This window comes from Zootoca vivipara, chromosome 1 (assembly GCF_965207765.1).
Source record: "Zootoca vivipara chromosome 1, rZooViv2.hap1.1, whole genome shotgun sequence".
NCBI lineage: Eukaryota > Metazoa > Chordata > Lepidosauria > Squamata > Lacertidae > Zootoca > Zootoca vivipara.
Genome location: NC_142582.1, coordinates 56,028,739 through 56,042,091, shown reverse-complemented (window position 1 = coordinate 56,042,091; position 13,353 = coordinate 56,028,739). Strand labels below are relative to the sequence as shown.

Here is a 13,353-nt window from a genome sequence, read left to right as displayed (position 1 = left end):
AGCAAATCAGCACCAAGGTGACTGCTTTCCATTCTCCCTGCCTACAGCCAGCCCAGGAGGCTAAGGGAACTGGTGGAAGAAGAACAAAAGGAGGCAGTGGCTTGAGCTGGCTGCTGTGTGAACAGCATCCTGGACTAGATGGGCCTTTGGTCTGATCCACATTCTGGCAAATAAGAGTGTCGGCATTTCCAGTGGCATCTGTGACCTGGGGAACAAAAAAACAGATCAGCAAATCAATACAGGTTTTGGACATTATAGACACTTCCAACAAGTGGCCCAGTATTTCTTAGCAGTACAGTGCCTTGACTCTATTCCGAAGTTAAAAATGGAAAGCGTAAAGACTGTCTCCAGGCAAATCTATAAAAATGTAGTATAAACACTGGCAACAGGGAAACACTGGCCTGCGGGCACTCCAGTTGGAGAACAGCCTTTACCAAAGGTGTCATGGGCTTTGAAGACACTCAAACTCAGGACGCAAGGGAGAAGTGTGCTAAGAGGAAGGCACGCTTGGCAAATCCACACCGTGATCAACTCCCGCCCAGAAACCAATGTCCCCACTGTGGAAGGACGTGTGAATCCAGAATTGGCCTCCACAATCACTTACGGACTCATTGTTAAAACCGTGTTTATGGAAGACAATCTTACTTCGCTATGAGTGATCGCCAAAGAAGAAGACTGTATAGAGCAGCTTATGTACTAGGGTTTATGGAGTAGCAGCAATAGCTTCTCATTTGCAGTACAGGACAGTGGCAGGCATTACCTTTCCTAATTCTGTCCTATGTCAAAGGGACTGGTGCAAGGAAATGTACAAATTATTACCAGCACCCCTCTGAGTCATGTAAGATGAGTAGGCCTAATTGACCAATGCTACTTGGTTCATCTTCCAGTGGGGTTTTGTGGCACTCCCCACTGTGGTTTTAATTCTGTATTGTGTAGCTCTGCTTTCTTAATATTTAAGACTCTGAGTGGCTTTAACATGACATAGCGTTTTACTGTGATTTGGCGTTCTTAAAGGCGTTTTGGAAACCCAGGTTATGCTCTCCTAATCCCTTAAGTACTTTGTAGACTCACCACAAGGTGATATTTCTGTAGTTTGTTTTCCCTCATTGTTGCACAAAGTTCCTTCACAGGGCATTGCATAGTTTGCCTGACGTAATTGGGTTTCTACAAGCGATAGCCCTGGTAGTTGCCCAATGGAACTTTTACACTCATTTCCTGTCCGGGTGACATGTCAGATTCAAAACAAACAGCTAAACAAACTAAAAAAAGAGTTACTCTGCCTAAAAGCTTCTTCCCTCTCAAAACACACTGTGAGAACTGCAGACAAATGTATGGATGGCTAATTCAAACAATTACCACAGCCCCTTAGCATCCAAAGCTCCTTTGCTTACTGTACTTATCCCTTCCTGCCAGCTATGGGCCTCTCCTTTTAGAAGAATTCTTAGAAACACCCTTCCCACTTGTTGAGCAGAAGAGCACGGTGTCACCAGGTAAGCAATTCTGCTGCTGACAGATGCCCTGACTGCATCCCTTGCCAGCTGTGCATTTGGTGGATATAAGGAGAGCTCCTACAAGTGTACCAAATGTCTAGAACCCCCACATGTCAGGAGGGCAGACAAAGTGATGTACTAGTGAATTGTATGGATGGCAGATACTACAGCAAGGGGGCATGGCTTTAAAGTTGTTGTTGTTGTTATATTTTATACCTCACCTTTTTCCCTGATGCAACTCAAAGTGGCTTACAATTAATAATAATAATAGCTAAAAAACACAGAAAAAACAACAATTAAAAAATAAGCATTGATAGAATTAAAACTATATACATATATAAAACCCATTAAAAACATAGATAATTACAATAAAGGGACGCGGGTGGCGCTGTGCGTTAAACCACAGAGCCTAGGGCTTGCCGATCAGAAGGTCGGCGGTTCAAATCCCCGCGACGGGGTGAGCTCCCGTTGCTTGGCCCTTGCTCCTGCCAACCTAGCAGTTCAAAAGCACGTCAAAGTGCAAGTAGATAAATAGGAACCGCTACAGCAGGAAGGTAAACGGCGTTTCTGTGCACTGCTCTGGTTTGCCAGAAGCGGCTTTGTCATGCTGGCCACATGACCTGGAAGCTATACGCCAGCTCCCTCAGCCAATAATGCAAGATGAGCGCGCAACCCCAGAGTCGGTCACGACTGGACCTAATGGTCAGGGGTCCCTTTACCTTTAAATTACAATAAAAACAGCATAGCACCAGCCCTTTCATTAAAAGCAGTCAATTCCTCAAAGCCTGTTGGAACAAGAACGTCTTCACCTGCCTGTGAAAGGGCAACAAGGAGAGAGAGCCAGTCTAGCTTCTCTAGGGAGGGAGTTCCAAAATCTGGGGGCAGCCACCGAGAAGGCTCTGTCCACAAGTAATCCTGTGAGGGTGGTGAGATCAATAGAAGGGCCTTCCCTGACGATCTCAAATGTTGGGGAGCTTTGTATGAGGGAATAAGACTTTCAAATAGCTCGGACCTAAGCCGTGTAGGGCTTTACAGGTCATAACCAGCACTTTAAATGAGCCTGGAAACAGCTAGCCAGTAGAGCTGTTGTAGAAGGGGGGTCCCATGTGGGACTAGTCTGTGTTCAAAAGGCATAAGAGGACCATGCGGCTGCACAGACTAGCTTGTCCCATTTGCCATGCCTGTAGCCGCTCCTCTCCATATGTGAGAAGGAGCCCTTCGTGCAAACTGATGAATACATATACAGTAGAGCTTCTGAGTGAATGGAAGCCCATGAGGGGTTTTGTCTCTTATTTGCCTTTCTTTGAGCTCTCTGCCTCCTCTACCTAACCTCTCCATTGTTGTTGTTGTTTTTGTCTCTTAACCCACTGCCAACACTGTCCAATAAAGTTCCTTCCACTACCTCCCCTCCCTTCCTGGCTCTCTTAGCTTGGCTGCCTATTGGTTCTACTTTCTTCTTCTTTTGATGGGCTGTCTTTGAGAATGGAGGAATCTCCTGGGATATATTATTTGACCCTATTTATATATCACTTAATTAACAAAAAACCTCTGAGCAGTTTACAATGTAAAATAAATGATTTAGAATCAAGTGTTAAACACTAATGTAAAATTTATCAACATACAAATAAAACCAGCAGCTATAAACCAAATATACATAATAGTGTTGCATGTTGAAAGTGCATGGTAATTATTGCCCCCAAGGAAGAGCTGTAGTTTGAAACATGTTAGATACCACAACATTTCTAATCAATCAATCAATCAATCAATCAATATTTAACTGCCCTGTGATCTTCAGATGGTGGTATACAAATCATAATCATAATTTTGTACTCAGCATGTTGTGAGCTGCTTCCCTTTTTGGAATATCAAATCCCATCACCCTCACCAAGCTGCTATTGAAATCCTTTAGTTATCCTGTTACTCTCTTTGACAAGAATAAACCTTTTTAATTAGTACCAGTTTGAAGTCTGCTACTTCTTTCCGGCCTTCAGTCTACAAATTATGGGCTGAAATAAGCCTTTAACAACGCTCCCTGGTAATACAGGAGTCTAAAGGGAATCCACGGCCCCTAAGGGCATCTATTTTATAATTACTGCACAGTGTTTTTCTACTCTCCGAATCGTCTCTGAATTCATTCCTGATTCTGTAGCTTCCCCTGCAACTAGTACGTTACTGAGGCTGATTCAGGACTTTCTCACTTGGGAACTAAATTTCACAATTCTGCCAGTGTTTTGAAATTCTGAAAATGTTGAGGATGACGTGATGATAAAAAAAGAAGAAGTGCAGTTATATAGTGCATCATTGTGAAAAGGCGTTTCCTGGCACATTCAAGAAAATGTATACTTGGAAGTTTGTTTGTTACAAAATAATTTGGCAGAACATATCACCAGACCTCACAGAAGAGCCTTATTGATTTTGGCTTGACGCCTATTTTATGTACAATGAGCACTCTGTATGTACACAGCTATATTTTCTCCTGTCAAGGAGTGAAGTATGTGTGCAATGTATACAGTGCTATAAAGCAGTTTTTCCCAACTCTTTTTTTGATTGAGGATCCCCTAAAAAGCACTGCTGTAAAAGAAGGTGCTACATTTACAGAAACTGTAAATGCACATTAAAACAGAAGAGCAAGTGTTTTCTCTCTCTGGAAGCTGTGACCTGGCTGGCCATCAGCTGCTCCGAAAGACCAGTTGTCTGGGCTCTCCCTGAACAGCATCCTAGCCTTGCCTGTTCCATCAGGTTACAGCAGTGAGAAAGAAAAGCCAACAGGGCTATTTCAGCCGCTCTGCTGGGAGACCAGCTACCTTTGGCTAGTCTTCTCCCTCATGGGTCACCTAGCAATGGCCATTCCTTCACGCTACCAGACCTGTTATAACTGACCTGTTAAAAGAACTGTAACTTTAAGAACTGGTGTCTTGAGTTTCCTTTTCCCCCTTCTCCCACTCTTCTTCTTCTGAAGAGTGGGATTAAAAACAGTTTAAATAGTTAAAGAAAAATTTATTGCAAAAAGGCAGTTGCCCCTCTACCTCCCCCTGCATTGAAAGAACACACTGATTCAACAGCTTTGGGCACTCTGCTTTCAAACTGGTAAGATGCCCACCACCCAGAGAAGGCTGGAGATGATCTTTGCACTGGCAACACTGGCTTGCAACCCACTTTTAGAACCATTGCACTACATCGCAATGATTCTTCTCTCAGAAGAGATGAAGTTTTTGTGTCATTATTTTTCCAGTCTCTGGGTAGCAGACAGATCATCATTTGATGTTACTGGGGATACCAATTTGGAATAAAATATTTGGGAGAGGGGGGAACAGGTAAACCCCGCCCTACATAACCGATCACATGATGCGGCGCACGCACAATATTTGAAGGATCAAGTTTGGGAGGGGGCCAGGTCCCCTCATTTTTTTGTTGTGGGTTGGGCCCTCTAGAAATTGGCTCCTATGGATGTTACCCTCCCAGAAGTATATGTGCGCGCGCTCACGTACACACTGTTTTGAGTTATGCATTAACTGGCTTCCTTCTCTATAGGAAGACCCACTGCCTTCGGGTCTTTCATTCCCATATTTCAGCATGCAACTTCATTTGAATTTCGAATAACACCACGACTCAGCGATTTCTCCCTGGGGCTGGAGCGCTTTTCTCACTCCCGCCGCCCGCCCCCTTCGCCGCCAGAGAAACTGCTGCGTCACGCTTGCTCCTCAGGCGCGAGATCGGAGAGCAGCTGCCCTTCCTTCCCCCCCGCCTCCTTCCTCGCGCGGCGGTGGGCGTGGCTTTTCCCGCCTCGGATTGTGACGCAGCCTCGGGGTCCGGGTATATACAGCAGCTACGTAAGGCGCAGGCCTTTAGAACGTCGTTCCGCGAGACCCGGCCGAGGAGGTTCCTGCTTCAACAGTGATTGGACGGAACCCACCCCTGCTCGGGCCCACCCGACCTCTGCGCCTCCGCCTGCCCGACCCAGCTGCACCACCTACAGCCGCGCTGCCATGGCTTCGTCTCCCTCCCAGGTGCGCCAGAACTACCACCAGGACTGCGAAGCCGCCATCAACCGGCAGATCAACCTGGAGCTCTACGCCTCCTACGTGTACCTCAGCATGGTGAGCTCCGACCTGGGCAGGGGGGCAGGCGGCGGGGGGAGCCCTGAACTGGAGCAGGGAATGGCGCCTTGCTGGAGGCGGGGGCAGAGGAAATGGAAGCGGCGGCGGCGGCAGCTCCCCCCCCTTCCCCGGGGGCGCCGCCTCCGCCTTTGTTTACTAGCCGTGCATTGGCTTGTCCTTGGAGAACGAGCGAGGCCTGCGTGCTCCTGCAGGCGGATCCCTTCGGGATTTCTCGCTGTAAACAATCGAGCGGTTTCCTTTCCCAAGGAGATCGCGGCGCCCTTCGAGCCGCTCCGCTGCCCTTCTGGAGACGGTGCAGAGAGGCTTGGCCTCTGCCCGTTGGAGCATAAAACGGCAGCGTCTTGTGACGCCTTAAAAGGCCCAACAGGGTTTTTTTTTTTCAGCCGCGGGCTACTTCGCGACTCGTCGTAATAAATCGGGTGGTTTTTTTTCCCGAGGAGCCGCAAGGCGCTCCGTTCCTTCTCCCCCCCTCCTCCCCTGGAGCAGCCCGCCAGGTTGCCAGCCTCTTTCGCAACGCGTTCCGAGCGTGAATCGACTCGGGAGTCGAAGAACCGCCATAAAAAAAAGATCCCTGAAGTTTGCATTTCTATGCTGTTTGTTTGGCCGCTGCTGGGAACCCAGTGCTGAGACGGGGGGTTTGATCCGCTCCCGCTGCGCTGTAGCGGTTTTCTTGGTTCTCCGTTCCTGCTGAGCGGCAGTTTTGCTGCGCGCACCTGCGGCGGGAGCGAAAAGCGCATCGCGGTGCGCCCTGCCTCGCGCCCAGCGGGGCTTTCCGTGATGCTCCGTGCTCGGCTTAAAGGTCAATGCAGCTTCTGCGCCACTGGCCGGGGGGGGGGCTGTTAGCATGCCGGGCCCGCTGGGGTTTGGCAAGCATTCGGGCACTGCGCTGCTGGGACCGGTGAGGTGGGCAGAAAGCAGCTTTGGGGGGCACCTTTTGACAGAGGCCTGCTAGGAGGCAACATGGGGTGGACTCACAATAAACAGTTGCTTGTATGCTTGCCTCTGAATAAAAGGGGATTGCATTTTAAAAAATAATCTTTAACCAGTCCTTTCACGTGTTTGGTATAAACATACATGTTTGGTATAAACAGCCTTCCACTGTACTGTTTGTACTAGCCTATGTGAACGTGGAGAACAGTAGGACTTTGTCAAGATGGCTATCTTAAACTTGCCAGGAGGAGGGTGGGTGGGACTGGTGTGCTTGTTAACACTAAGAATCTTCAATGAAGCTGCAAACATCTAGTTGTTTGGGGTGTTGGTGTAGTTACAAGTCTCTGACCCTAGCTTGAAAAGCTTCCTGGGGTAAACATTGAAATGTTTGCCTTTCACTTGGTGCCCACTGTTTTGAGTGCTAGAATGTATTGTAATGTGGGAGAAGTTTGATAAGTGAACCACATGTGAGCACTGAGCAATCTACTGCTCATTGCTTGGTATAGTGAAACGAGCTTTATTATTTGTCTGGCAGCATCTTAATAAGCAAATAACAGATTGGCCTGCCTATTTCAACATGCATTAACGCAGGGGTCTCCAAACTAAGGCCCAGGGGCTGGATGCGGCCCAATCGCCTTCTAAATCGCCTGGGCCGGACGGTCCAGGAATCAGCATGTTTTTACATGAGTAGAATGTGTCCTTTTATTTAAAATGCATCTCTGGGTTATTTGTGGGGCATAGGAATTCGTTCATATATTTTTTTCAAAATATAGTCTGGCCCCCCACAAGGTCTGAGGGACAGTGGACCGGCCCCCAGCTGAAAAAGTTTGCTGACCCCTGCATTAACGGTTCAATTTGCATTAATTAAAGCAGGCTGCCATATTACAAGCTCCGCTAAAGGAGTAGGATGACTCCTTCAAACATAGAGCTTTTATCAGCGTTAGTTGGAAAGTAGAACAGAACATACAACTAGCTTATAAGCAAATGAATAGTAGTGCTTTAAACAACCAAAATACACAATTGAGCAGGTTATAACCTATAAAGTTGCTGTTGGAGCTTCCACAGTCCTGCTAAAACTAATTTATTCACCTTGACTATGTTTCACAAGTGTATTAGAGGGATTGGACTTGGACTGTCAAAACTGAGTACCATATAAAGGGCTGGATTCTTGAGACAACATGATCTCAAAGAAGCCACAGGTTTCCGATCCTGCTTTGGAGTGTCATGATTTATTTCCTAACTAGCCTTATCAATATTAATCACTTCGATAGTTATTTTACTACTCCTAGACCACAAGCTAATCATTTTAAGTGTTCAGCAAGCACCATTGTGCTGTTAAGGGCCAGGTTTTCACAATTACTGTTAAATAATAAAGTCAACTAGATTTTCCACATTGAGGCCACTTTAGTTTGTTGTGGCAAGTTTGATAGATTTGTTGATCAGTAGTTTAAAGAACTGCCATGTAGGAGAATAAATTTGCCAACCAGTAGCAGCAAGTTCCTGCCTGCATATGTCAAGCGATATGAACATTGATGGTTGAAATACATGGTTCCCTGATTCTAATTAATGAATCTGAACTTTTATTTTCAGTCCTACTATTTTGACCGTGATGATGTGGCCCTGAAGAACTTTGCCAAGTACTTCCTTCACCAGTCCCACGAGGAGCGTGAGCATGCAGAGAAACTTATGAAGTTGCAGAACCAGAGAGGCGGCCGCATCTTCTTGCAGGACGTCAAAGTGAGTTGTAAAAGTGTGGTAAATACAGCACTGTTGCTTCCTGGACTCTGATCCAGATTAAAATTATGAAAAGAACTAAAATATACTTTTCAAAGACTGAATTTATCATAAGATGCAAAATCCACAGCTAGTCTAGAGGTTGCAGAAGCTAAATCTGCTTAAGAAGAGTTCATGAATAACAGACCTCACAGGATGTAGCATTGCTAGATTATACCTGTACACTAGGGTGGAGGGAGGGAGGCGAAATATCCCTTTGTGTGAACAAATTCCTTGCTGCCTGTACAAAACTACTTGGGGGTAATTTGAAACTAGAACACCCTCACCAACATTCACATTTTAATTACGCATGGAGTTACGAGGGTGATTCAGAACTGGATTCCCTCCCCATGACCAATCTGAAGTGGTACAGTCCGGCAGTAGATAAACTGAAGCACTATCTGTAGTTGCTGATTACGTTTTTGCTTTGAAGTAGTAGCTTTTAGACTGTGTGGCAAGGATCCATAGGGGGGGTTATTGTGGTGCCTTCTCTGCTAAATTCTAACTGTATGGCAAACTTTTCTGAAATACAGCTTTACCACCTCTGCATGAAAAAGGAAAGTTAGGGTCAGTTCACACAGGCCAAAAGTGGGTCCCATCAGACCTAGCCTGTACACTATGAAGTGTTAGCTGCCTAGAATTTCCTACAGTCCTTTGCAACTTGCAGGTGGTCTTGCTAGCCAAGCCGACCAGGAAAGAATTCCTTCAAGCTTAAAGAGGCTTGAGGTGTCTTGAGTTACCAGTGCTTGGCTAAAAGATATGTGCAAAATGGAACATGCCCTTCGTTCTGCAGTGAAAATGCTGCTGGAGAATTTAGTTGCCATGGAAACTGCAACATCAACCAATCTTCTGGTGATTATGTAATAAACGGAACAGCTCTAATCTGCAAATACGTGGCGTTCCATATAACTTCAGTATTCAGTGATAAAGCAAGTGACTTGTGTCAAAGGAAAAAGTATTGACCGGGGGGGGGGGGGCAGGGGAAAGTCTGATCACAAGAAACTTGAAGTGTGATCAAGAGCAGTTTAAATCAGCGCTTGGCTCTTTCAGAGCATTTGGGTGTTTATGGGCATGCTTAGCTAGCTGCTGCAGTTTTTGTTGCTCTTTCCTTCCCATTAGGGATGAGAGGAGAGGTAGATGGAATCTGGCAGTGCCTGGAGCAGATTTAGGAGCAGCCAGTTACAGTTTCAGGAGCCGGAGGACATTGCAATAGACACATTATGTGTTGGAACATGCCCTGTAATGTTCCAATTTAATCTAAAGTGCATTCAAAGATAAAGGGCCCTAAATTTGTCCTGTAAATACCTGCCAGTTGTTCTGTTAGGCATATGTTGTACTAATAATCTTTGCTGTTCCAGTGGTTCAGCTTTGAGAGTGGTTTCCTTTGCTTTTATTAGAAACCAGATCGTGATGACTGGGAGAGTGGATTGACAGCAATGGAGTGTGCTTTGCACTTGGAAAAGAATGTGAACCAGTCACTTTTGGAACTGCACAAGCTGGCAACTGACAAAAATGACCCCCATGTAAGTTGGAAATTAATGGAAATAGCATGTTTGTCTATGTAAATGATATGCTCAAATACTTGCTGCGATTGAAAAAAAGCAAGAAGTACCGTAAATGAAATTTGAACCAGTAAAAACTGGGCTGAAATGGAATTCTACGCTGGTAGGTGGAACTGTGTGTTTAGAGAAGCTGTGGGACTACAGAATGTGTTCATGTGGGTAGAGAACTTGACACCATGAGATTGTTTTGCCATTTTTATTTAAAGAGACGGTTTCTAGCCTTTATGCCTGCCCACACATTTCCAGGTATATTTTTGCACTGCATACTAAGATTGCAGAAGTGAGAAGCTTTCAGATATATATATTTTTGTTTCTGAGGCTGGGGTGGGGCTTCAGAGTTCTTACTTCTTTAGTAGCTAGCAAAAACTGCAGGACAGATTGCAAAATCTGCATAGTCTACACACGCAACAGAATTGGGTCTTCATTGATACAGATTTTTCATTTTTAGCATGGAGTACATCCCTGCCTGGATCAAGTAGTAGATCATGCTCTAATTCTTGAGCTGCTCTCCTTTAATGGGAGTACATAAAAACAAAAACCCCACACGCTACTTGTGTGCTCCATCTGTTCAAAAAGAGAATTGGAAGGCAGAGCTGCATTTTCAAGTTTCAAACCAGGCTTAAACTACTGGCAGTACCTTGACTGCTGACTTTGCTCATGGTTTCGTCAGGAAACCTTGACTTCTTGATGATAGTTTTGAAGACTGCTTTGCTGGCAGGATCAATAGTGTGGTGTGCCTAATGCATTGTTTTATTTTCCAGTTATGTGACTTCATTGAGACCCACTACTTGGATGAGCAAGTCAAATCCATCAAAGAACTGGCTGACCATGTGACCAACTTGCGCAAGATGGGGGCACCAAAATCTGGAATGGCAGAGTATCTCTTTGACAAGCACACTCTGGGAGAAAGTGACAGTGAAAACTAAACCTCCCATGAATGCTTCAGCAGGGACTCTTACCTTCTTACACAGCTGTGCATGTTTTTTTTTGTTAATCCATACTATTGTCCATAACTGTATAAAACCATCTATTGTTCTTTTTGTGTTGTAACTCAAATGCCCAATAAAAGTGATTTGGTTCCACTAAATTTCAGTTGCCCTGTAGTATGTATATAGGTCAAGTGTTAGCAAAGTAGTGAGAGCAGGGTTTCTTCCAAACTTAATACATCTTTTTTATACCTTCCTTGTTAGGAATACCACCCAGTTCTCGCCCCCAAGCTCCACCACAAGGTCTTCACATTTATCTCACTGGCCTTTTAAGTGAGGCGGAGGGGCTTAAACTTCTAAAAATCACTCCTTTGCCCACACTGGGACTTGTGCAACCCTGCAATCCTATATGCTGTCATAAAATTGTGAAGTTTGAAAACCCCAAGAGTCATCTAGCTAGCCCAACCCCCTGGGATACAGGAATATCATGGAAGAGTATGCTCCATTTAACTCAGTGGTACTTCTGAGTAGACATGCTGTGCATGTTTTCAGACTTATTGAACGTTCTGTTCTCTGCTGGACTCTCATCCTGTGTCTTCCATATAAAAGCACTTAAATATGACCTCTACATCAGAGAAATTAAATTATGCATGTAGCTTAAGTCTAAGTCATGCCATTGTGGAAATTAGCTACACTTTCATAAGGGGGTAGGGTCAGTTTTAACAAGTGGGGTGTTTTTGGTTTTTGTTTTAAAAAAGTTCATGGAGGAGTGTTGAACTATGAACCTGGCAACATGTCTAGGTAAATTATTTTCTAAAAATTGATTCTTCAGTGAGGCTTGGCAAGTTAATCACTACATGAAATACTACTCTGCCACCTTATAATGAAGACTGTCGGGAATGCTAAGGAAGGGTGGGAAAAGACCCCACTGTGGATATTGTTAGTATGGTATTTCTGAGCCTTAGCCCTCAAATAGGCATATGCATAAATACATGAATGTCTCTGGTACAAAATTGCCACACAACTCTAATTGGATGTGTGCTGCTGCTGTCGGCCATTTTCAAGCCCATTCCTTTTCCAGTAAGTTCAGTGAAAGATGTGAACTTGTGCTTTAGGATCTATAAACTGTTTAAGGCACTCTGATAAAGCTATATAGAAATACACGAGATCTGCTCTAGCCACTGTCCTAAGATCCTCTGAAATAATGTCACAACTAATGAATTATTTTGGATCTTAACTTTCTATTTGGAGCAGTTCTGGGTAAAGGATTGATAGCTGCCATGAAATGTACCTTTCTGCAATGAATCTTTGAAACAATGGTTCATTCCAGAGTAATTTTCCCGTTTGTTTATGCACTCCATACCTTTGAAGGGCAGCTCTGAGTTGTTAAATTCTAGACTCTCGTCAAAGGTTAACTTAAGAATGACGTGGGTGTAGTTAAGCGGTATCTGGAGGGAAACAGTTAACAACCATTGGATTTGTGCTAGTTATGGGGGAAGTTTGAAGAACTTGATTCATGTCCACGACAGAACCCTGATTGGGATTTTCTGTCTTGTGTCCTCAGTACAATTTTTGGGAGAGGTTCCTATCCAAAAGGTTTAGAAACTTGGTTTTTTCCCTCTTTCCTGTAATGATAGCTGATGTCAGATTATGTTGAAATCTTTCCTTGTGTGGAATGTAGGCAGCCTTGCTTATACCTAAAGCATGCCTGAAGCCTCTCCACCCTTAATGGAAAGAAATGACACCCTTTTGAAGTCGGTCTGTTGCTTTACTAATAACTGCTTTTTACAGTTGGTATGTTTCTGACCCATCTTAATCCCTCCTGTAAACTGGGGAAAAGGTTAATCTTCCTCAAAGAACAGACTAAATCAGGGATGAGGAATCTGGGGCCCTCCAGATGTTGGACTGCAGTCATGTCTGACCATTGGCCATCTTGGCTGTGGTTGATAGGAGCAGTTGGTACAGTATGAGACCCTTAATCTGGAAAACCAGAGTTTCCCTATCTGTGGATTAGATTGTGTATCTACCAGAGGATGAATGACTGCTGGGAGAAGTGCAGAAAGAAACACCAAGGTGCACCTGTAGTAACAAAACCAGATGCCTTCATCTGCCCCAGCTGCAACAAAACATTTCCATTCCATTATCAGTTTCTACAATCACAGCAGGTGTTGCAACTCCAACCGTTTGACTTCACCCTCGAAGACGCACTCTCCTACTGTTTATTGAGGCAGACGGATGCCAAAACCAAGGGATTTCTTCCTTGGAACTTTCAATAACGGTCCCAAATGGGTTTCCTGTGCTTTGTGGTGTGCTAGGCCAAAATGGCAGAGCAGTAGCAGAAAATAAACAGTGGTTCTCATTTGATGCCCTGAGAACTGTAGGTGCTTTTCAAGGTTTCCAGTTTAGTGAGCATGAGATTCTGCAAATGCTGACACCCAAAATTGTAAGTGATTCTCTTTCTGCCCCCCTGAATGTTGCTACAGCAATTGCTATATCCTGACAGGAGTCAGTTATTGGGCCTGTAAATGGCTCAAGATCCTGTGTTAAAGCATAG

General features: G+C 44.8%; 1 protein-coding gene and 1 long non-coding RNA gene across 2 annotated transcripts; one reads left to right on the top strand and one right to left on the bottom strand.

Moving 5' to 3' along the window:
- Positions 1–5,352: 5,352 nt before the first annotated feature.
- On the top strand, positions 5,353–10,960 carry FTH1 (ferritin heavy chain 1). Its single transcript, XM_035123291.3, has 4 exons — positions 5,353–5,587; positions 8,129–8,275; positions 9,709–9,834; positions 10,635–10,960. The coding sequence occupies exons 1-4, from the start codon at positions 5,477–5,479 to the stop codon at positions 10,797–10,799; spliced, it is 549 nt and encodes a 182-aa protein (XP_034979182.1). The 5' UTR covers positions 5,353–5,476; the 3' UTR covers positions 10,800–10,960.
- LOC148687575 (uncharacterized) lies at positions 10,178–10,680 on the bottom strand. Its single transcript, XR_015948731.1, has 2 exons — positions 10,549–10,680; positions 10,178–10,510 (listed from the first exon to the last, which is right to left on the bottom strand). It is a non-coding gene; the product is annotated as an uncharacterized LOC148687575 (long non-coding RNA).
- Positions 10,961–13,353: the final 2,393 nt, after the last annotated feature.

Excerpts from the sequence above, each read along its gene's own strand:
- FTH1 (XM_035123291.3), top strand. The coding sequence starts at position 5,477 with ATGGCTTCGTCTCCCTCCCAGGTGCGCCAGAACTACCACCAGGACTGC. Across the intron at positions 8,276-9,708 it reads TCTTCTTGCAGGACGTCAAA|AAACCAGATCGTGATGACTG; the intron begins GTGAGTTGTAAA and ends TGCTTTTATTAG. Across the intron at positions 9,835-10,634 it reads CTGACAAAAATGACCCCCAT|TTATGTGACTTCATTGAGAC; the intron begins GTAAGTTGGAAA and ends TTTATTTTCCAG.